The sequence below is a fragment of the Drosophila melanogaster genome, chromosome 2R (genome assembly GCF_000001215.4).
Source record: "Drosophila melanogaster chromosome 2R".
NCBI classification, from domain to species: domain Eukaryota; kingdom Metazoa; phylum Arthropoda; class Insecta; order Diptera; family Drosophilidae; genus Drosophila; species Drosophila melanogaster.
In genome coordinates this window covers 2,769,585-2,795,289 of record NT_033778.4, presented here as the reverse complement: position 1 = coordinate 2,795,289, position 25,705 = coordinate 2,769,585, and the positions used below count along the sequence as shown (strand labels likewise).

Sequence of the window (25,705 nt, the reverse complement as noted above, 5' to 3'; positions counted from 1 at the left end):
CCCTCTCGTTGTCTGACACTACCCTTTTTGAGACAGTAAAATAGTGAAGAACCCCTACCAGTCTTTTAAATTTAGATTATAAGGGATAAAGTTTGGAAAATTTGGGGAATTTTTTTATACAGCTTTAAGTACACATTTTCCTTCAACGTGAAGATATTAATAATGTGATGTATTTCACACGGATATGTTGGAACAGTATGGTTTGTAATTCACGTTTGTTTGAATCTCTTTTGTATTTAAAGAGTTTGCAACATTCGCAAGAGTATAATTGGGGGCGTATTGTGCTCGTCATCCTCGGGAAGTAGAACTTGGGAAGCCATGGGTTCCCTCGTTGTCGGGAGCTAGCGTGTGATACAACCTTTGCGTCTTCCGGAAGGGGTTTCGGCTTCCTCAAGCTCTTTTGGTACTGGAGCCGTTCCCTTGGCTGTAGCCTGACCAGTACGATTGGCCGGGTCGGATCGTCTCTATTTTTATGGCCGTCCTTGGAATCTAGGTGCATTCTGATAGCCTCTTCCCGATCCCGGATTATAGGATGGTCCCATTGGTTGTCTGTGGTGCAATTGGAATGGGCCCGAAAATCAGGAAGGACCGGAAGACTGATGTGGGGTGGGGGCGGGGCGTCGTGGGCTGATGAGAGAACGTGTCCGTAGTGGGATTGGTTGCCACCCTAGAGACAACATGCCGCGACAGGAGCATGCCTCCGGCAAATTTTTTGGATGGCGAATCACTAAATCTTGGAACAATACCCATTAACCCCCCGGATGAACACATCCAAAGCCCTATCTCAACGCGTTCATTACCTCAAGGGCGTGACTTCCATTCCCTAAATCAGCGAAAACCTCCATGAAAAATTTTTATAATGTACTGTTACCTTGGGTCATTTGACTCAACTGGTGCTCTAATGTTCCTAAATCTCGTTGGTCTGCATATTGTAGAGCGAGATCTCGCTTTACTTCCCACCAGTTGTCGTCTTGGACGCTATAGAACAGAAAGGCCACATCTGAGTTGCCCCTGATTTTTTGGCGTTTATGCGGAACTATTGACCTATTCAAGGGCTTTAGTTTCCTCCATATGAATATGAAATACATCAATCACCTACGAAATTTGGAAATGGGAAGGCGTGGAAACGTTTGGGAAACCAACCGGGTGTTTTTGGAACAGATTATAAAATTTTATTACACGCCGGCCGCGCAATTTACGAAAACAAAATATTGTGTCTTGAGTCCTCGGATTATTCCTTCATTGTTCAACTTGGAAGTGATTTCTACAATACCTTTCTTTCTGTTGCGCTGCACGAATCCAATCTTCAGATACTTCGGTTAATTCGACTTCGGTTAATTCGAAAAGAAATAAGCATGAGCCTGTCGAAGTCGAATGTCTGTAAATAAGCCCTCCAACGGTAAACTCTAGGTAACAACTCATTTTTATTTCGAGATGATTTTAAGGAATTACAGTCAGTGAATATAGCAAACCCTTTACCATGTTAATATTGTCGAAAATGCTTAACTGCATTAACCACAACAAGTGTTTCCAATTCGTATGAAGAAGACCTCTCAAGCCGGATTCCACGTACATGATGTTCATATACTACTGGTATATAAATTGGATTCCTTGGGCTGGCATTATAGGGTTAATGTAGGCAACTGGTTTTGTGCGGGTTCTATTTCTTGTTGTGGTTCCTGATTATTTTTTCTTGCTTTCTAAATTTAATATATAAGGAAACTTTAGACATGTACCTTCATTATAAAAATAAAGAAATATTTTCCAATGCCTAGCTTTCATTGAGTTTTGAAAAGAGAAAATTATGCTGCCGCACCATGTACAATGGAGTTAAATCGTATGAAAAGGATTCTTGCTTAAAGTAACATTTCCAATCCTAACTTTACATTGTTTTATTATCAAATTTTGCTTCCATTTACTTTTATATCGCCATTTAGTTCTTGACAATTTTGAGAGAATTGTAAGTATGTAAGTATTATATTTACAAAGTAACACAGTGGATGATTTCCATTGAGAGAGTTGGTTTAATAGTGTTGATGGTGTTGTTTTTTTTTTTTGTTTAATAAGGATATGTAATAATTTGTTATTTTTGTGGTCAAAAGTTGAAAGTATATTGATTGAATGTATATTTTGGTTATTAATTTCTAACTTGTCGTAATTGAGTAATTTCGGAATAAAAAGCCCAAGACGTGAAAGTTACATGCCCATTTCTATGTCTTTTATGTATTTAATAAATTGCATTTATAAACGAGTAAATACTTTACGGTTATTTTCGTAGTAAGTAAGCTTGTGCAGTCATTCACAAAACTTTCGACATAATTTAGTTTATAAAGTTGGATATAATTTTCTGCAATTAGATCCCTTTTTTTATTTATTTTTACTCTATCATTTTCATCAAGTGTGCCAAAAAGGAATTTAAAAGAATTTAAAATAGACAGCGTTTCTGCCTGTTTTGCTGGTGTATAGTTAAAACATTTTATTCTTTCGGTAGTTTATTGTATAAGTACTTCATTTGAGTCTGTGATTTTGTTACCACAAGAATAAGTGATTACATTGATTTCCGTTAAATTGATTCTTAGACAGTGATGTTCATATTGGTATATGAATTGGATTGCTTGAAAAGAGTGAGTAGACTGTGGCCCGTGGTGAACAATAGTCACCACATCATTATACACCAGGGTTTTCTAATTTTCCTGTCAATATAATATTTCTGTCGATCTTGATTTCTTTTATTTATTTTCTTTTCTTTAATTTTTTATTTTTATTATGTGTAAAGGGTTGTTTCTATTTTGCTTTATTTTGTTTCTTCGTCATCAGATAAATTGATTATACGAATTTTCATTTATTGTTTGCTTGCCGTATTGAGTTGCAATTCGATTCCTTCTTCTTGAAGCCATCGCTTTAGAGTCAAGCTGGAGAAAGCTGTCTGCCTTTAGTGTAAACGTAAACGTAACTGATTAAAATTGCGCATTAACGCTTTCCTGCATTCTATCCAGTCCTTTGTTTTAATTTGCTCAAGTGTATCGATTTTAAAATAAATGTCAATGCAACTGATGTAATGTTTTCCCTCAGATGAATTAATATCTACCACAAATTGGTCTCGACGATGTTCAGGATTCTGAGTTATTATAAAGGTCATTTTTAATTTAGAATAATTATATTCTGAATTAGTAATAGGCTATTTGGAAATAAGAGATTTTCATTAAATAATTTTGTCATTTCCACCTGGATGTAAAAGTCTTTTATGTGATTGAAGTATAATTTCTTTGAACTCGGCTTATGAACTAACATTCTTTAATAGGAAGAGACTGTGAATTACTTTAGTGTAAGTGGTATTTATAATTTCTCTGTGTGCTCTTTGAATAAATTCAAAATCAACGTCGCTCTCAATATAATTGGTAATGTTTCTATGAATAAAATGATTAATTAAATTTGTTTGGCCCTTTCGAGTGTCATTACATCATATTGAATTGTGGTAATAGGTTACCGAATATTGAATGCTCTACTTTCTTTTTATCGGACTTACAAAAATCATTTGTTGTTTGAAATAATTTATTGGATTTTCTGTTATAAGAATGGTATTGTCTTCTTCTGCACTATGTTGAGTAACGTTACTATGATGGTTTTCTTCAATTTTAATTCTACGTAATGCAACTACAATAAATTCTCCCTCCCCTTAATCTAATCGATTTAAAATTGGTAATCGTTTAATTTGGCTCTCCATCTAAAAGGTTGATCGTCACTAGCAATTATAAACTGTCGTCCCAGAAAATAATGTCGAATAGTTTTGGTTGCCCAAACTATAGCAAGTATTTTTTTTTCGATAGCTAGTAAAGGCAATGGGATGACCATTTTGAGAAAGTACTGCCCCAAGGGCTAAATTATTGGCATCTGTGGTTAAAGTAAAGTCAATCGAGTAATTGGAGAATCTCTTATTATTAAAGCTTTAAGTTTTTTGAAGTGTTTGTTTGGCAAAGGTCGAAGGATATTATTCGTGCACCTTTAAAGGGTAGCAGGTTCATTCCTAAGGCCAAATGACATTCGAATGTATTCATAATGAACGCTTTTGATGGAGAATGAAATTCTAAATATTGATTCTGGGTCCATTTCTACTTGGTGAACTCCCTTTGCCAAATCAATAGTTGTAGAATATTCACATTTTGCCAGTTTATCAAGGATTTTGCTCATGTTTGGTATTGGATATCGTTCGGGAATAGTTATTTCATTGAGTTTTCTATAATCCACTACTACTTTATATTTAATTTTTCCAGAAGCATTAGTTTTTTTTATTTCTGGATTAGGCTTTCTGGATCACCATTAAATTACATTATGTCTTTTACCTGCCGACGGGCTTCGGCAAGGTTGTTATCGTTCAGCGCCACGGTTTGCGGCAATAAATGATTGTGACATTGTTATTGTAGATTTTTAATTTTTATTGTTTTAGAAAATATCCTTTTCTTTTAAATATTATATTAATATTTTTATTTTGATTTCATTATTACCTTAATATACAAGTTTTTTAACTTAACTTTCGTAGAATTTTAAACATATGTTGGCTTTAATTGCTAGTTCCTTTCGGACTTAATGTCTTGTATTTGTTTTTAGTTTTCTAGTTCCACTTCCACTTTTTAAGTTAGACAACTGAATTAGAATAATAATCCAAGTCAAAGGGTTTTCTCGTATTTGTGTTGGAAATTATTTAAAAAACTAGTTTATAAAAAGAAGAAATTCCATTTAATTGTCGCCATGCGAAAAAAGCCTGTACCGGTTTATTATAGGATTAAAGAACTTAAATGAGGTACTCACCTTGATATGGGTAGGATCATATAAATTTCCCGATTCTACAGGTAGGGGATGACGAAAAGAAAGAATCATCACCATCAACTATCTTCTGTTTGAAAATGCATCTTAAGAAAAGAAACCACCTGATTTAGGTGTCCCGTATCTACTTTACTGTCTTTTGAAAAATGTGTTGATATTTTTCACATTTTATTAGTCTTGTAAATGTCTATCGATTTGCAAAAAAAAACTTTTTGCCACGACTACTCTAACGCCCATATCCGCCAAAAACTGCCACGCCTAAATGTTTCCTACATATTAGGATATTTTTTCATAATTAAATTAGTTTTGTAAATTTCTATCGATTTGACAAAAACGTTTTGCACACGTTCACTCTAACGCCCTATAACCGCCCAAACGGCCACGCCCACATTTCTAAAAATTGTTGGATATTTCTTTACAATTTTATTAGTCTTGTAAATTTCTATCGATTTTCTAACGTTATAAAAAACGCCCAAAACTGCCACGCCCGAATTTTGGAACCATTTTTATTTGTCGCTTACTTTTCTATTGAATTGTCAAAAAAGTTATTGTATAACTCTGGTTTTGAGCAATTAAATGTTTGTTATTGAGTTTAGCGAACAAGATTTTGTATTCATGCGATATGATATATTGATAATTTAAATTTTTGCATGCCAGTATTTATCGATATACCGAAAAACTTTGAACGCGCCCCTTATAACGTCAAAACCCTCTCTAAACTGTCATTCCCACATTTCAAACATTTTAAATATTTTTTATTTTATAAATTTTTTTGAAAATTTCCATCGAATCGCCAATTAAATCACACTAGCTGATTGAAGTTACACCTGTGATCTATAAATGAAAATACTATTTTAGAACTTCGTTAATTTCCAGGATCTCCTTATAAAGTGATAAGTGTGTGTCCATTTAAGAAAATATTTTCACGGCTTAGATTCCATGATTCCATTATTATTGGCTCTGAATGGTACGTCAGTAATAAACCGCTGCACCATGATCTCAATCTGTCTGCTGTCGAAGAATAGATATCGTTCATTCCAGCAGGAATAAGGGAAGCACCGAAGCAGACTTGTCAGAACACTTCACTACTCAATCACTATAAGAAGAATTGACTATATATTTATGTATACGATGTATATGTATAAAATAATTAGATATAGGATCTATGTTAAGATTAGATTACTATATTAAGAATATAGTCTAAGCGAACTACAAGCATTACGTTCTAGTATAATTTTATAACGTATAATATAAGTTATAGTAGGCTTACTCTACTAGCTGCACTAATTTCTCTCCTTAAAGTCACATTAAGGTACATTTTTAACATTTTTTTTTAAACATTCACGTTAAAAAAAACTGAAACTAAATAATAAATTTGTATCTAATCGAAACGGTCCTAGCCCATGGCTGATGTAGAGTCGATTAATAACCGTTCTGAGTTACACGTATTTTTGGTAATGCTGCAAGAAAGATTTTTTTTACCAAAACAAAAAAATCCAAATCGGAAATCAGTTATAATCTTGTAATTTTAGTCCGTAAGTCTCGGGCACCACCTTCTTAATTCTGGTATATAGCAGCCAGACTAGCAAAGTACTATCCTGATAATACCGCTGACAGAAGGTTACGTTTTCCCGTTGAATTAAAATTCAATATAAAGGAATTTGCGGATCACTATTCACAAGCACCCAATCGAACTCTCTGGTTTAAACATTTCCTGCAACCCGAATTGAATCGGCGCAGAAACAAATTGTTTTCTTAACCTAAATGGCAATGGAAAGAATTCGCCGATTAAGCCTACGCATTCTAAAAGAGCGTTTACCCTGACAGGGATAAATGTTTATTCACAAATTAATTATTAAATTACATGAATTCATCATACTCAGCCAAATACTATTATCTATTCCTGTGGGATAAACAAGACAATTTCTCTTGAAATTATTTTTTTAGCCACAGCCTAAAAACTATCGATCACATTGGTATAATTCTCAGTAAAGCAAAGTGGGGCTGGGCAACCGCCAAACATTGACCTAATGAATTCGAGACTCCCTATACCACAAAACACATAAAACTCTTTGGCTTAACCAATTCTTCAATACAGTTATTGTGTATGGTATTTTTACGGGGACTACTTCGCTATGTTATTCGTGGTATTCCGAATTCTATGTGAATTTGAAAGAAAATAATTTTTTTTTTTTATGTGTTTTACATATAATATATTATTTATTAAATCTTACCTTGGTTTACAGAGACTAAGTGGGATTGACGAGAAGCCTCAATGTTTTAAGAATATTGTTTTTCGGGAGAGCATTGCTCTTGGATCCTAAAGTTTAGAAGATCAAAGATAGCAGACAAAGCTGCTTTGGTCAGGCTTTTTTTACAAGAACGGCTAAGTGCTGTTGCCAAAGAAATGTTTATTAAAACGCATACTGCGCAGATGGCATAGAGAATGGAAATCAATTAAGTGACTTATTGTTTATAGTTCTTCGAAATATTGAAATGTCCGGTTTGGGTGGCGCAAAAACATCACTATATATTATTTGTTTTTAGGGCTAAATATCGATTGTTTCTTAGATTTTTTTAGATTTCTTACGAATCGTTTCCTTTTTTTTTTTTACATATAATATATTATTTATTGAATCTTCCCTTTGTTTTAAGAGACTAACAATAAGTATTCAAATCTTAATCTAGCTTATTTAACATTAACTAAGTGATAGGACGACGATCAGCGCCGATACATAGAGCAACTCACACCAACAGGCACAAAACAAAAGTCACTGTGGCGAGCCCACTCAACTCTTCGCCCACCGACTGAAACCGTTTTGCCGATAAGGAATTCATCAGGTGGCTGGGCCCGTAGTGATGAAGACAGAGCCAACACATTTGCCGCTCACCTACAAAATGTGTTCACGCCAAACCAGGCTACTAGCACATTCGCGCTACCGTCCTATCCCGTAAACCGCCATCAGCAACACACCCCAATTGTGTTTCGTCCTAAAGAAATAACTAAAATAATCAAAGACAATCTCAGCCCGAAAAAATCCCCCGGCTACGACCTTATAACACCGGAAATGATCATCCAGCTGCCACATTCTGCAGTTCGCTACATAACCAAGCTCTTTAATGCCATCACCAAACTTGGTTACTTTCCACAACGATGGAAGATGATGAAGATCATAATGATTCCAAAGCCTGGTAAGAACCACACAGTCGCTTCATCTTACAGACCAATAAGTCTACTCTCATGCATTTCGAAACTATTCGAAAAATGCCTGCTGATCCGACTTAATCAACATCTGATATACCACAATATAATCCCAGCCCACCAATTTGGATTTCGCGAAAGCCACGGAACCATTGAACAGGTGAATCGTATTACAACGGAAATAAGAACTGCATTTGAATATCGCGAATACTGTACAGCAGTATTTTTAGACGTATCCCAAGCATTCGACAAAGTCTGGCTCGACGGCCTAATGTTTAAAATTAAAACATCCCTACCCGAAAGCACACACAAACTTCTAAAGTCTTACCTCTATGACAGAAAGTTTGCAGTGCGGTGCAACACTGGCACTTCCACTGTTCATACAATTGAGGCTGGAGTCCCCCAAGGCAGCGTTCTTGGGCCAACCTTATACCTCATCTATACAGCCGACATCCCTACAAATAGTCGCTTAACGGTATCCACATTTGCCGACGATACAGCTATCCTTAGCCGTTCAAGGTCCCCTATCCAAGCTACAGCACAGTTGGCACTGTACCTCATCGACATTGAGAAGTGGCTCTCTGACTGGCGAATAAAAGTAAACGAGCAAAAATGCAAGCACGTGACGTTTACGCTAAACAGACAAGACTGTCCTCCGCTCTTGTTGAACAGCATACCACTCCCGAAAGCAGACGAGGTAACGTACCTAGGAGTACACCTAGACAGAAGACTCACATGGCGCAGGCACATTGAAGCCAAAAAAACCCAACTTAAACTCAAAGCCAACAACTTACACTGGCTCATCAACTCTGGTTCTCCGCTCAGCCTAGATCACAAGGTCTTGCTCTACAATTCTATATTGAAACCAATCTGGACCTATGGCTCACAGTTATGGGGCAATGCCAGCAACAGCAATATTGACATCATTCAGCGAGCACAATCAAAGATTCTGAGAACCATCACTGGGGCACCGTGGTACGTTCGGAGTGAAAACATCCAAAGAGACTTAAATATCCCATCAGTTACCAACGCAATCACGGAACTTAAGGAAAAATACCATAGCAAGCTTCACACGCACCCCAACCACCTAGCGCGAGGTCTAATCCAGCTCAGCAGCCGTTCCCGTCTCCGGCGAAAGGACCTACCAACCCAGCGAATAAATTATTAGGGCCGTTTAAACATAGAACAGTTGGAAAAATAATACAACTGTTCAAAAAATACTTGTTATAGTTAAGATTTTTAAACTTATTGTTAGTTCTTATACAAGAAGATTCAATAAATAAAAGCAAAGTAAAATAAAAAAAAAAAAAAAAAAAAAAAAAACTAAGTGATAGTGTTTGTGATTAATACTCTAATAAGTTTAATTCTAGGCTGGGAGGTCGTTGCGGTGCAGCCGGCTTTGACTGTATACTCGGATTAGTTTTCTTGCAAGGGTACTTGGATAGGTGGTCAGATTTTCTAGGTATTTCATTTTCTTCTCTGTTATTACTTCGATTACTAATTTGATTTTTAGGTCTCTGTGTGTGTCTTCGGTCCGAAGGTACCACTGCGCTCCAGTGATGGTTCTCAAAATAATGTATGAATAATGAATAATGTATTTGTTACTCTTGGATGCGTTGCCCCACAGCTCGGAGCCATAAGTCCAGATCGGTTTTAAGACGGAGTTGTATATGAGAGCTTTGAACTCTTTTCTTTAAGTTTAAGTTGTCTTGGCTTCTATATTTTTGCACCAAGTGAGCCGCCTGTCTAGAAGAATACCCAGATATGTTGCCTTGTCGGCTTGTGGGATGTACATATTATTCAGGACCAGTGGTGGGCATATTTGTTTGTTTGCTTGCTTTTTTTGTACATTAATTGAGATTTTCTAGTTGGAAAGCCATCGTTTTACAGATTTTAAGTCTCGAGATAGGAGTGCCGTGGCTTTTGTTGGGCATTTGGAGCGACTGAGTAGCGCGGTATATATAGCGAACGTAGAGGTTGTTATATTGTAGTCTGTGGGGAAATCCGGTGTATAGGAGTGTACCCAGAACATTTCCTCCAGCTTCGATTGCGCAATCGCGTGAGGTGCTTGTATTGCATCTTATTGCAAACACTCTGTTGTATAGGTATGTCTTCAGTAGGCTATGTGTGTTTTGGGGCAAAAGCCACTCTCTGTCAAATGCCTGCGCGACGTCTAGAAAAATGGCTGTACAATATTCTCGATGCTCAAAAGCAGTACAAATTTCTGACGTGATTCGAGTGGATGGTTCCATGTTTTTCCCTGAATCCAAATTGATATGTTGGAAGTATGTTTATTTTAATATGAGGGCTAATTGGTAGGAGTAGCATTTTTCAAACCACTTTGAGAGACAAGTTAATAAGCTTATCGGTCTATATGATAATGGCTGCGTTTTATCTATAGCACACTTTGGGAGTTCAATGAGCGTTTTTGGAGTTATAAAGTCGATGCCAGGCGATTTCTTTGGCTTAAGTTACTGTTTGGTAACCTTTGCTAATTCACATAGTCGGAATTCAATGGGTTCTTGAGGTTCTAAATTTGCTTCTATTAAAGGAGGGAGAATAAATGAGTTGGTTTCGGGATTTCGTCGAAATTTTTTTTTTTATTTTGTAAATGGCGAAACCAGGTGCCAGAGGGACTTCGTAGTGGCATAATTGAAGCTATTGGAGACTTAAGGGTTCTGTGAGCTCTCCACAAAGGGTTCTTAGTGCTGATGGGAGATATATGAACGTTGGCTGTTTTATTCCTCTTGTTTAAGAGCATTTGTAAGCCTGCTTGTGGTTTTTACGGCCAAAATTGCCCTCTGTCCGCTCGCTAACGCTGAGAGCTTATGAATTCTAAAAATATTCTGTGAATTCTGTGAGCTCTCCACAAAGGGGGTTCTTAGTGCTGATGGGAGATATATGAACGTTGGCTGTTTTATTCCTCTTGTTTAAGAGCATTTGTAAGCCTGCTTGTGGTTTTTACGGCCAAAATTGCCCTCTGTCCGCTCGCTAACGCTGAGAGCTTATGAATTCTAAAAATAGAATTTGCTTGCTTGTGTGAGTAAAAAAGAAAAAAAAGTCAAATGACTTAATAAATATACTAAATATTTAAAGCAAATACAAAGGAAAATATTATAACTACTGTAATTTAAAACATAAATTTTCCAAAATGAAGACATTACATTGAGAAATAAAACAAGAATTTGGTGTTCATTGATCAAAAATAATATAGATTAAAAGTCTAAGAACTTCTAAGGTGAAGGGCATATTTTGTCAAATTTACAATGCATGAGCATACGTGTGCACACATACAGTTATCTGCTATCACTGTATCCGTAGAAAAGAACTGTTCGCTGTAGACCTCTCCGCTCTCCCGCTCTCCAACAAAAATTCGAGAGAGCCTGGAGCCACCTCTAGAGCCACGGCGAAAAAATCGTGTGCCAAAAAATCGTATGGCGTTACGCATCTTGTTAGTCTAGTGTCTTTGGCTTAACCATCTGGATGATTTGTACCAAGTACAAGCAAGTATCCTGGCATATGAAAATTGTATTTATTTGTGAGGTTCGTTTCTGATAGTATCATTACGACGATGTATTTGTATTTGGTATTTGTTCGGAATATGCAGTTCTTGTCGGTGGGGCGGGTTCTTCTAGTCCGGATTTTAAGGCGCTAGCAAAGGAAATTTTAGGGGTAGTGCTTGGGACAGTTAATGGTGGTTGAAACATCGGTTGGGGAGAGCAGAAATTGAATTTGTTGTATGTATGTGCTGTGGCAATACGTTTGTTTAGGCGGCTCTTTAATCCTTTACAAACCACTAGTTTGCAGCACGTTTTTCCGCGCAATTACTGCATTTGCGGCTCCTCCACGTTGATCCTTACATGTAGCAAGTGCTATAGATTGTATATTGGATTCACTTCGTTTTTCGTGGTCCAAGTTCTATTCTAATAGTGGCTGCGTAACTTTGTCTTTGTTTAAAATATTAATAGCTGTCTTTGCAGAAAAGTTTTTACCCTTCAGAGCCTCAATTATTTCTGCAGGTGTCGCTGTTGCTTCAATGCCCTTAAGTACTACCTATAGCCCTTTGCATCTTTAATTGGTGGGTGTAGTAGTTTTTACCAGCTTTACCTCCTTTTTAAACGTGATAATTTGGAATTTGGTGTCACCAACCAAAGCAATGAATTGTAATCTTTTCTCTTACGAATATAGGTGGAGGCCTGGTCTTTTTTGGTTCCCCAAGCGTTATTTCGTTGGGTTGTTCGGTCGCAGAATCCGCCAAGATAGCATATCAGTTTGCTAAAAAAAAATACTTCATTTTAGTAACCTTTACCTTTATATATTTTGGAGAAAAATGTAAAGTCGTAATAGCTTTGGGCGGTTTGTAGATGTTAAAGTGAACATGACAAACATTTTTTTGTCAAATGTGATGTGTAGCTCAAAAGATAATATTATGGATATCGTTCCTTAATTATAATGTATATATCGTGGAGAGATTATGCTATCCTACGTGCAAGGAGTTCATGGGGATGTATTCTCTTCAGACGTCGCACTGTGGTCCAGTACTCGATTTGGCATAAAGTCTAAAAATTGAGCTACAGACTTGAAACTTTGTACATTTTGTTGTTAAATCACAATGTTTGCACACAAAATTTGGTTTGTGCGACCATGCACCTCTCTTGCCTCCCATATTAACTACTGGTATGTCTCATGAGTCAACGAAATTTGATTGTTTTTTTTTTTTTTTTAATAAAAGTGTGTATATTGTTGTTTTAAAAATAATCGCCCTCTTCTTCTTCTGGTTATACCTTATAGATTTCCGAATCTGAACTCGAATCAGAATCAGAATGTTAATCCAATATTTTGTCTGACAGACTGTATTTCCAAAAGACTTATTACTGCCTTCGGAAGTGTTTTTTTCCTGTTTTTTCTCTCTCTTTCTTTTAAACAAATTGTTGATTATTATACCCACTATTGTGGGTCCGAGGAATCAAGCGCTATGTGGAAAATATCACTCATCGTATTGATCCGACTATTTTCCTTGCATGTGATAGTCGGTCCCTTTTGTAAAGTTTATTCCGGGCTTCACTCGCATTTTCGCCTAGGCATTTAAGTGGAATCAAAGCCGAACAGCAGTTTCCTTTATCAACTCAATTTTTAGAGGCCTGCAAAATCAAATGGACTGCGGTGCTCTGTTTATCCAGATATGCCGATAAAATGAATCTATAATTTGTATGGGTATGACATAAGTTAAAAATAATGATTGATCAGAAATTGGTGTGCCAAGAGCTTCAGTTTCAAATTTCTGCTTGTAATATATCTGGAAATTGGTTGAAAACATCAGATTGCAACTTAATTAATCTTTGCGATGTATGATCCAAGAGATTTTGTAATAGCACTTGAGCAGTGTTTTCCATTACTTCTATACCCTCTGGTCGGCACTTAATTTTGCTTCGATCACTTCATTGTAGGGCGGACATATGTCGCTGTTATGGCTTTTATTTAAAAGCCTGGTGCTTATATATTGCTGTTTTGTCAGCGTGATTTCCAGGAGATAAGCTAGAGGCTCATCTGGTGAAAGAGGGGTTGGTTTTTGCCATTGAATTTGCATCCTCGATTCGCTTGAAAATTCTGGTGTTTTTAAAGTTTCAATAAGAACAAAGGCAACGTCCCTCTTGCATTTATTTCTACCAGAAACAGGGGCTGCATGGATCATAAGACTTGTGTCGTGATCACTTTAACTTGCCAGATTGGATGCCAGTTTCCTTTTTAGTCTTTCTCCTGCATTTTGGTAAGATAAGTTTCTGCGTCCCATCTGCTGTGGTGTCTTGGAGTTTTCAAAATCACTAACAGGACTTGTTATCTTGGACGCCATCCACTTAGTATGTTTGGAAATAAATCGGGCTAGTTGTCTGTTGCACTCGGGAAGTTTTTAATGAATAATTGAAAATGTACTATTTTTTTTGTCAACCTCTTCTGTCTTTTTCGATTCCAGATTATTGTTGTTAATTGCAGAATAAACGTAACCTGAAACATAACTTACTTGTCGATTGTTACGCCTCCAAATGTCCATGAGGTCGCTATGTCTGAACTCGAACTTGCCTATATAAAATCAAATTTTAGGAAAACGAGCAAAAATAGGCAAAAGATATTACTTTACCGTCAAAGACACTAGTTAAAGATACAAACTGACGTTTTTAGCTTTTGTCAGAAAATTAGTTATACTCCTGAAAACACAGGGGACACATTAGAATTTTCTGCTAAAATACACATAAATTGGATGTTACACAACACAAAAATATAGTACAACTACACATATATTAACTACATACGTTAAAAACAACATACCTTGGCCTTTATTTTCCATATTTTACTATAATTTATGGATGCGTATTAACGATCGTAAGTGCAAAAGTAAGGAAATAATTTGGCGGGAATTGCTTTCTCTCAATCAGCTGTTCAACACTTCACCTTTAAAAGCTCATAAAACGATTTAGTGAAGCTTTCGGTCAATTTTTAGAAAATTATTGCCAAAGAACGATATATTGACATAAATACTTAGACTGCCCAAAAAAAAACGAAGTGCGTCGGTGGGAAATAGGGTCGACAAGTTCATTCGCCATCTTGTTCGGGTGGACGCTAACTCTATCGGCATATCGGCTGCTGTGGAAGTTTACTTGGTCTCCCAGTGGGACAACTTTTAACTCGGTTGCTCACATACCAGGGTAGCCCAGATGCATGTCGTGCCGCTAGCGATTGTATTACTCTAAACGTATTGATCTGAGTCTTAGAGACAGTTCCCCAAACTTGGATAGCGTAGCTCAGTGTTGGACCTAATATCGCTTTTATTAAGAGAGCCTTACTTGCCAAATGTAGTTTTCTTGAGTGTAGAAGCCAGTCCAGTTTTTCAGTTTTTATGAGAATTTGGCTCTAACTGCCGTGATATGGGCTTTCCAACTCAGCGTCCGATCAAGGTGAATTCCGAGGTAGCAGTTGGGTGAGACGTAGTCAATGGTATTTCCGTCGAAGAGAAGGCCGAGGCAGGCTTGAGGTCGCATGGTAAATCTGGCCGACTTGCTGCAGTTAATGGCTATGTTCCCTTAGGCAGTTCATCGATTGCATTGGAAGCGAATTGCAAGGATGAGTGCGATGAGTACAAAAGCATGGCGTTGTCATCAGCGTAGGTGGCCAGGAGCAGCTGAGCAGGAGAGGCTTTATCGGTGTTTTAGTGCACAGCAGACAGCAGTGTACAGGGTATACAGGAAGGGTCCAAGCACACTTCCTTGGGGAACCCCTGACAGTCTCGTACTGCAACATCGATGGTCCGATCAGCGATGAAGTCGCTGAGGATGGCATAATGGGCTGCTGGGAGGAGATCTTTCATTTTAAATGGCAGACCTTCATGCCACACGCTTGCCGACTGTGTTAAGCTTGTGCTCAAAGACATGTGTGATGTACATTACAAGGCGATAGATTTGTTCGCGGCAACCATGAGACTTCCTGAAGCCGAATTGGTGTTGTAGGATGTGTTCTGTTACCTGCTGCAGTTCCATCAAGCGGGTAAGCAAAATTCTCTCAAAAACTTTGGAGAAAGTTGGTAGCAGGCTTATCGGGCGGTATGAGTCGAACTGGGTTGGTGACTTTCCAGCTTAGTGGATCATTAAAATGCGCGCACGCTTCCATTGCCTGGGGAAATAACCTAAACTAAGCATGGCATTAAATATTTTCACAAGAGTAAGCACTCCCTTGCGTGGTAGAAATTTCGCAGTTCTGTTGTCTATGCCATCGTAACCAGCGGTTTTTTTTAGGTTGCAAAGCCTTTAGTTGCATCATTACTTCCTGCGGTGAGGTATGTCTTATAGGTATAGTAGTAGTAGTTATTGTAGTCGGAGTATCCAAAAAATTTACGATGGTTTCACGATTGGTGTCGTCCGTTAAATTGAAGGGCATGAAAGTGGAGGCCAGGTACGAAGTAAAAGCACTCGCTTTCTCATCATCCGTCTTAAGCCAGATGCCACCTCGGTCCTGAATTGGTGATTGACACAAAAGCTGTCTCTTGCCTCTCGTGAGTTTCCATATTGAGAATCCAGCACTCTCCAATGATACCTTATTTTTGGTTTGCTTTACGGTTATTGGCTAGCGGACGGCACAGTCTATTAGTAGTACTTGAATATTGTTGGATCTCCTGTCGTGATGTATAGCCTTCTGAGGCGTTTTTTTGGCTGAGCAAGTCCCTAGCCTCCAAGCTTAAAATGGGAGGCCTCCTTATGGTCGTGAGACCAACTTGGGAAGGGGTTGGGGCAGCTTCAATGATTGCAGATGTGAAGTAGTCGACGTACGTACGTAATATTCTGAGTTCTACAGTAGCCTCGATGTGCTCTTTAAAGATCCGAACGTCCGCTTGTGGAGACAGCATTTTTGTAACACTTCTAAATATTTAAAAATGATCTAAATTATGGCTCAAAGAGCAAAGGGAGATTATCAGATGACAGTTCTGTCAGCACATTCACCCTGATTTATTGCTGTCTAAAGCCTTTGGAGATCCCAAAATCAATGGCACATGTTATGTGACTTCTCAAGTTGCAACGATGTCGATTCGATTTTCTGCACGTGAAGAATACAGCACCCTACCTCTGATACTGTAATTTTCCCACCATCTGTGTTTTGCGTTCCAGTCACCTGCCACAAGGAACTTTGTGCCAAATTGTGTGTATACTGCCCAACAATAGAGTCGGAGGGCAGTATACAGAGGGAACATTAAAGTTTCCTCTGCTTGCAGTCAGCTGAATAGTTACTGCCTGGATATGATTTTTGGATAGAGTGTCGAATGGTTGATGAGAGATATTTGATCCAACAAGGATCACCGCACCACCTTGTTGTCTGTCATCCTGAAGTTGGACCGGGAGGAGAAAAGGATTTCTGATATCAGGAGGATGTCTATGTCGTGAAGCTCAATAAAAGCGAGGATCTCATTGGTCTTCGAGGAGGCCACATTTGAATTCCATGCTGCTATCTTAAGAAGACCCATTTTTAAATGCAGAGGGCGAAGGACGGGTCTGGAGAAGTAGTTGCATCAACGTTTACACTAACTACATCATTCTGTCAAGCCTAGAAAAAAGCTGTTCCAGTTTGGAGTCCAGGTTGGTAGTTACATTAGTAGCAGTAGCGGCAGGCCAATGAATTGGCTGAACAGCAGGCTGATTTCCTCTGACAACGGACGCAAAAGACGGCCTTCCAACGCCAAGGGCAGGGGATCCGTTAATAGGACCAGCAGCAGTGGGTTCATTGGTCTTCAAATGATGCTTACGAGTAGAAGCTTCTTTAAGGTATTTAATGCAACCTTTAAAGTTAGCTGCAGGGGGCTTTCCACAGTGATAACAGCATCTGGCATCATCTTGCTTGAGCCTACACTCCGAAATGGGGTGGTTTTCTCCACATTCTCTGCAAATAAAATGCCGAGAACAATACGTTTTGGTATGGCCATAGCCTTGACATCTATGGCATTGTACAGGCTCGACTTGCTTACGTGGTTTCTCCCATATCACTCAAGACAAGAATATTCTTAACAAGCTTGTTATTTCCCGCTTTTTTGAGATCAATAAACCTCATATTAAGGGGGAGGGAGGTCGACTTATTGCGTGGAGTATATACACGTACAACGATATGGCCTTCATTCTGTAGACATACTCCATGGGGTATGTTACGCAATACGATTCTATACGGCCGGTCCTCGGGGAGCTGGTGATGATGAAATAAGGATCCTGAATGCTGATCAGATGTTGCCTTCTTTGAGTGGAAGGCTGCTAAGCTACTATATTTTACCGGTTTTATTTGTTTCAAGAAATCTTAAGTAAAGTATAAAATGAAGTATTGAGGCATTAAATAAAATATAAAAATAAGAGAATGCTATAGGCGAATTCCCCGACTATCAGATACCCGTTACCCAAGTGAGACCAAAAATGTTCAAAATTTTTAAGGAATATCGGTAGAAATCGGCGAAAAAATAAATAATTTTAATGCGTGTTTTAGGCGTCAGAGTGGACGTGGACAAAATGTTTTCGGCATATCATTCATGAAAAATTAAAATTAACGATATCCCAAATTGTTAAAAAAATGTGGCCATGAAAGTTTTGGGCGGTTCGAGTGCTTGAAATCGGAAAGACAAATAATAAAAAGAAACATTCTTAAATGTTTGGCTGGTTTAAACAATTTGTAGGCGTCTTTCAATATAAAACAGATGTATACAAATATATAATATATATACTTATATACTATACTATATATATATACTTTTACGCATAAATAATTATACAAAAACCCCATGAGCTAAATTTGTTTTTATATCAAAATATATATTATATATATATATATATATACCAATAGCCTGGCTAGCTCAGTCGGCAGAACCTGGGACTCATGATTATTATAGTTCGAAGTCACACGCGTGTGGGCGTGACAGTTTTGAGCGGTTTTAGGACGTTAGAATGTTCGCGGCAACATGGGTCAACAAACTTGCGCTGCGGTGTCTCTAGAATCTGTATGCTGAATCTCCACCTTAAAGGTTTTATTTAGCACCTGAGACCAGATCGGCTCGGCTATTGATCCTGATCAAGAATATATATACTGTGGTACACGTACACACATATTTAGAATACATAGTTACATAGAGTACAATGTACTCAGAATACTAGCATAAACAATAATGTTCAAGTGGAACCGTTATATGATCGCCCGCTTATGAGCTACATACATAAGTGCATGGTCAGCATTCACACGCTAACCAAATGCCACTACATACATACTTACATACTGTGCGCACATAGCATTTTCGCTCAACTTTTTAACATACATATATAACAGCCGCTTCTCTGCCGACTTCACCAGGCAGCGAAGGCGCAATTAATAGCCTAAAAAGAATATTGTACTTTAAGAATTAGTCGAATTTTACCATTGACACGAGCCTGTCAATCAAATAAACGGAGCTATGCTCCACAAATAACAACTACAAGGATTTTCATATTACATTGCGACCGTGACAGGACGTCGGATCTAAGGCCTAAGGACAAGGGGCCTTAGAACTACAAAGGATTAAGGACTCCTAAAATCCCTATAAAATCAAAAATTGATCTGGACTGGACTGGAGACACGGATGAAAAAAACAAAATTTTGAGTGAGTAGAGTGAGGCAATGGGAAACAAGCGTGGCGGTGTGCGGCAAAAAAAAAGAGAATAGCTCACCTAAGATGGCCACCACCAGCCTGGTCAACTGCTCACAAACTACAAGCGGAGCTTGATTTCTTACAACAAGAATTAAAAAAGGCGTCAATAAAAACCCAAAGCCCAACTCTCTCATTCATCGAAACCACAAATAATATAAAAACTAAAACTGCAACGCGTCCAGTTAAGCCAGCAAGGGAACCGACAGCGTTTCAGAAAGCGTAATTTTTTTTCAATTTCACTGCGATGCTTTTTTTTTTTTCTAACTATAAAAAACCAAAAATTGTAACATTGAGCGGAAATATTTCTTCCCGATGAGCCGTATAGCCTGTAAAGCTATACAAATATAATAGGCAGGAACATATGAAAAAAGAAAAACTAAGCAAAAGAAAACAGAATAAACGAGAAACAAGTAAATATATAAATAAAACCAAATACGTTTGTATTATTAAATGGTTCTTTTATTAGAGCCAACTGCTCTGAATTCTGGTCTGTTACGAAGTAACTACAAATCGAATTTATTAAGGCCGCCAAGTCTTCGGTTGGAGGCGCCTCGTGCCGTCTGGAGTTACATGCCTTCGACGATCACCCAGCGCGCACATGCCCGCCTCGCATCACGCTGATCCTTGCACATCGCTTTCGCTAAAGCGAAATGCGTAACTGGGCTGATTCAGCGTCGTCGATGTTGTTGTTGGAACATCCGGTGTTGGATGGCATTTCGGCTGGTCGTTGCACCCCTCTGACTTGCTCGTGTTAACTTATACAGCTGTGTTCAGAAAAATAGCAGTGCGAAGGAAACTAAGTAATACAAAGGTATTTTTCCATGTCCCTTTTCGGAATCGACTTTTTATCCCACTTATTTTTGTTAAATGCAATGTGTAGATAGGGAAAAAAAGAAAATCCGGTTAGTTTTTCTTGTTATCCTTTTTTTATTTACATTCTTGAGCAAAATCACAACTTTTAGGCTGTTCATAAGAATAGCAGTGTCTGGTTTTGACCAACGTAAAGTCCCGAAATTGTCAATATTTTCTAAAAAGTGAGTTTGGTTAAGTTAATTAGTATATTTAAAAGGGCAATACATTAAAAAAAATAAAAAAAATATATTTTAGTGGCTAGAGGAAAGCACTGCTCCCAGCAGAAAAGAATGTAAATTCATAAGCTTAGAAAGGAAGGAAAAACATATAGGGACATTCAAAAAACCCTTGAATGTTTTCCAAAATGGTATCCAATGCCATTAAATATGAATGGAAGCCCGAAACCCGTGGTACCAAACAAAAAACCACAGATATAGAGGATCGACGCATAGTTCGTTAGAGCAACGCCTATCCTTTTGCATCCTCTAGGGACATAAAGTCTGAGCTGAACTTGGGAATCAGTGACGTTACTATTCGGAGACGACTACTGGCTGTGCTGGCTAACTAAGGCTTTCCAGCCAAGTATTAGGCCCTAATTAACATATTAAAAAGAAAAACTAAGTTCGTTCTAAGTCAAGTTGAATTTTGTTACAATTTTTTCTTAGCACTGCTATTTCATTGAACACCAGAATTTCTGCCTATTATGTTGTTTTAATCTATATTTTCGAAACTATTGAAGAAATAAAAGTGAAACATTTGTTAAATTGTTTGAAATTTAATACCTAATGATATTATAAAAAAAAATTCCCATTAAAACTGTAAATCATAGGTATTTTTTATCTTAAACTCTCAAGTCCAAAGCACTGCTATTTTTCTGAACACAGCTGTATATACATACTTATAAAAAAAAACTAAATTTTCTTTAACAAAGAATTAATTAACATAAAATTCAAAAATAAAAATACTAATAGCAATACCATTTTTAAAGTAAATGTCAATAGTAACACCCAGAATATATAGGAAGAAATTTGCGAAAAAAATTGAAGAAATCTTTAAACCCAATATGGGTTTAATTGATACAACAGCGGATTCCACTGCAAATGTAATAAACAAAGTGGAGATGGAGTCAAACAATTTAAGCTATATAACTCTACTCTTGTTAGCAATTTTTATATTAATGATGATACATGCACTCATAAAAGTGTACAAACTCCATAATAAATGCTTAAAGAAAAGATATAATAGCAGGGCCAATGGCCTAGAAACAATTTAATTTTTAAATAATGAGGTCACTAATGAAATAAAAATAATAATAAAATAATAAAAAAAACTTTCTACTTTACTACTACTTTCTACATATAAATTATGGATTGGCAAAATTTAGCAGCCATCTTAAATGGAATAAATGAAAAATTTGATAAGCAAACTGCTAATAAGAATATAGCATAATATAGAATAATAATAGAATATATAATAATCTAATAAATATCAAAGAAAGGTTCGATTTAAACATATCCATACCAACAATTCTTAATTCCTCTTGACTCTAAGTGAAGAAGAAACAGAATCACTCAATGATTCTGACTGAACTAGAAATCAAAGAAGAAGATCTGAACGATCTAACAATACCAGCAATGTTGCAATTGCCAGAAGATTCAGGGAAAAAAGAAGAACAGGAAATAACTTTAAGCAAAATGACAGCGGCAGTTCCGGAGTTTGATGGACAAAAGATCCATCTTCAGAGGTTTATTATGGCCATCAAATTAGTAGACCTTGCAAAAGGACCATTTGAGGACATTGCAGTCCAAGTAATAAAATCAAAATTGATTGGCACTACTCTGAATCTGGTACTGAGCGAATCTACAATTGAAGCAATAATTAATAAACTGCAAACTTCAATTGTTGGGGAGACATCCCAAAACATCAAGGCAAAATTATCTACAGTACAACAAAGAGGCAAAACAGCTACACAGTTCACAACCGAAGTTGATAATTTACGTAAGCTCTTAGAAGGCTCGTATATCGATGAAGGTTTACACAGTGAGCAAGCCAATAGATTGAGTACTAGGGATGCCATCGATGTTATGATAAAAAAGACCGAACACGAAAGTGTGAAGACTGTGCTAGAAGCAGGTACGTGCACAACTATGGATGCTGCCATAGGTGCGTACAGAAGAACTAGCACCAGAGTAACCGGAAATGTGAATCATGTAATGTATTCAAAGAGAGGTTACTCTAACTCTAACTTTAGAGGCCAAGGTTGTAGAGGTAATGGTCGCGGCAGAGGCCATTACAATAACCAATACAAGAACAATTACGGCAATAACGGTAACCAAAATAATGGTAACAATTATAGAGGCCGTGGCTACTCAAATAGAGGAAGCCGAAACAATCAGAAAGTAGACAAGATAAAAACTGTACAGTAACAAATAAGGAACTATTGCCTAGGCAAAGTATCGAAAATGTATCTAAGCCCAACGGACACGAAGTCATAACAAATGATGAAGTACGAAAAGTAGTGACCTTGCGAATAACTGAATCTATTTGTTTACTAAAAAGAGGAAATAAAGTTATTGCAAGAATTGATGTTGACGATTTATATACCAATGGAATTTTCAATTTAGGTCAGTTCTTCCACAGGCTTGAAATGCAAGCCGTTATACTAAAAATCAGCCAACTCAAATTGGCACCAAGTAAAAAAAATCTTTGAAACCATTTCAATAGATACTTTCAAAAATATGGGCAATATAAAATTGAGAGTAGCGCGATCCAGTAGCGATCCAATTCAAGGAGGTCATACAGGCATGACAAGAACGCTAGCAAAAATAAAAAGACACTATTATTGGAAAAATATGACTCGTCATATAAAAGAGTACCTACGTAGATGTCATAAATGCCAAATGTCGAAAACAACGACACATACGAAGACCCCAATGACTCATACAGAAACCCCAACAAATGCTTTTGATTAGTGATAGCGGACACAGTTGGTCCACTACCGAAAACAGAATATCGCAATGAATACATCGTCACACTAATATGTGATTTAACAAAATATCTGGTAGGCATACCTGTCGCGAACAAGAGCGCAAATACTGTCCCAAGCTATATTCGAAAATTGTATACTAAAGTACGGTCCAATGAACCCGTTCATTTCGGACATGGGTAACGAGTATAAAAAGGTAATAAGGTAAAGGTAATTGAAGATATGTGTAAATATATGAAGATTTAAAATCTTACATCCACCGCATATCACCACCGTACTTTAGGGACAATCGAACGAAGTCATAGAACATTCAATGAATACATTCGTTCATACATTTCTGCAGACAAAACTGATTGGGACGTTTGGATACAATATTTTGTATATTGTTTCAACACAACACCATGAGTCATGCATGATTACTGTCCATATGAACTAGTTTTTGGAAGATTACCAAGGCAGTTCGCAAATGTTAATAAAACAAATAGAATAGAACCACTGTATAATGTAGAAGATTACTCGAAGAATATAAAATATAGATTAGAAGTAGCATATAAAAGAGCTAGAACTATGCTTGAAGAGCATAAAAAAAAGATAAGGAAAACTATGATTTACAAACCAAAAATATAGAAATAACAGTAGGAGATAAAGTTGTATTTAGAAATGAAGTAGGTCATAAATTAAATTTTAAATATACGGTACCCTATAAGGTAAACAAGATAGAAGAAAGAGACAATATAACAATATCAAAGAATAAAAATAAAAAGACAAATAGTCCATAAAGATCGATTAAAAGTTTTTTATTCATAAATGACGTCATGATTTAATACAAATAGCATTCTAATAATGGAAAAATACAATTTAAGAAGCCAAAAAAAAAAAAATAATAATAACAATAATAGAATAAAATAACTACACTATGTTACGTTATTTTTAAAAGGAAGGAGATGTGGTATGCGTACACATATATTTAGAATACTAGCATAAACAATAATGTTCAAGTGGAAGCGTTATATGATCGCCCGCTTATGAGCTACATACATACATACATACATAATGTGCGCACATATCATTTTCGCTCAACTCTTTAACATATATACATAAGAGTCGCTTCTCTGCCGACTTCACCAGGCAGCGAAGGCGCAATTAATAGCCTAAGAATATTGTTTTAGCTTTAAGAATCAGTCGAATTTTACCATTGACACGAGCCTGTCAATCAAATAAACGGAGCTATGCTCCACAAAGAACAAACAACTACAAGGATTTTCATATTACAATACCTTATATGGTCGGAAACGCTTCCTTTTGCCTGTTACATACTTTTTAACGAATCTAGTATATCATTTTACTCTACGAGTAACGGGTATAACAAGGGAAATAGTTAATAGTATTATTATTATTTTTACATAAACAAATTTATAATAAAATAACTAATTTAAAGAAAGGAATAACTTTCTGGTATTCTAAGAACAATTGATTACAACTTTTTTCGGACTTATATTCAATATAAATTTTTATATCTTTCAGTGCACAAGTCAAATCAATTTTGACGATAGCGTCATCCAAAATTGTTTTGAAAGTTATCGTGGTGTGGATTTGCTTAAAGTAATTGGAGAATCAACTAACTCACTAAGGCCTCCTATTACGTTTATTCCAACAATCACAATAGATGGCTCCCAAGGAAGGCAAGAATCAATATTAAAAGACTTACTTTCTGAAGTGTGTAAAGCAGCTGGAGACTCCAGAGAAGTTAAAGATATATGCAAAATTTAAAAATAAAAACTGAAACTTTTGTTTTTAACTTTCTGTACTTGTTCTCAAAAAAAAAAATGTGAATAAATTTAAAATTTTAAGATATTTCCTTACTACTTGGTGCCATAAAAAAAATATAGCTGGGGGGCTTTTAAAAACATGAAAAAAACAAAGAAATCTCCAACTAAATAAAATTTATCCTCTTAGGTAATGTTTTCAGCAAAACATCTGAATTCAAGTTGCGCTTAAGTAGCCAGTGAGAACAGTTTGAAAACTTCTATTTCTATTTGTAGACAGTGAATTATTCCTCAACATAGTAAACTTTATTATTTACACGCTTATAAAAATTTAAAATTCTCGAAAATCTTACAAAAAACAAAAGTCGGGTCTATGAGGATCGTTATTAGTTTCTTAACCATTGGAAAAACTGGCCTTGCTTGCTGGCGGTTGGATAACCCGATTTCATGAGGCATAATATGGTTAAGATATTTTCGAAAATAACAGCTTTGTGGCATATATGGCATCTGTGCAAATAAGTATAAGTCTGCGACGCCTCCTTTTGTAAATTACAAACCCTCTCATACCTAACTAAATATTCACTTTTTGAGTGAAGGGTATATACAAATACAAAACAAATAAGTTTTTTTTAAACTGCAATTTTTATTTTAAATGGAACAAAGCTGAAGCAAATATAACTTTCTGGGGTTTTTCTAAATTCTTTTAAAACTTTGTTATTGAATTCATCCAAATCGTCCATAAGTAGTCGTCGGTGAACACTCATCAAAGCCAGGCTTGGTTTTGGTTATTTCGGTTACATTGCTTACCAAATATACGAGGAAGTGATGGCATATCCTCCACCAACCCAATTGACTCTGCAACGACTGTTGCATCTCTTAATACT

At 36.7% G+C, this 25,705-nt stretch overlaps 1 protein-coding gene across 4 annotated transcripts in view; it reads left to right on the top strand.

Annotated features, from left to right (window-relative positions):
• Window positions 1–24,910, top strand: part of CG41378 (uncharacterized protein) — a 76,329-nt gene extending 51,419 nt beyond the window's left edge. For 3 of the 4 annotated variants that reach the window (NM_001170366.2, NM_001110899.3, NM_001170365.2), the window contains exon 3: window positions 24,580–24,871. In NM_001170366.2, the coding sequence (NP_001163837.1) occupies window positions 24,580–24,825 (246 nt within the window). In that variant the 3' untranslated portion in view covers window positions 24,826–24,871. Of the gene's footprint in view, window positions 1–24,579 lie in introns of all 4 variants that reach the window. The other variant, NM_001276230.1, reaches the window with a different exon arrangement.
• Window positions 24,911–25,705: the final 795 nt, after the last annotated feature.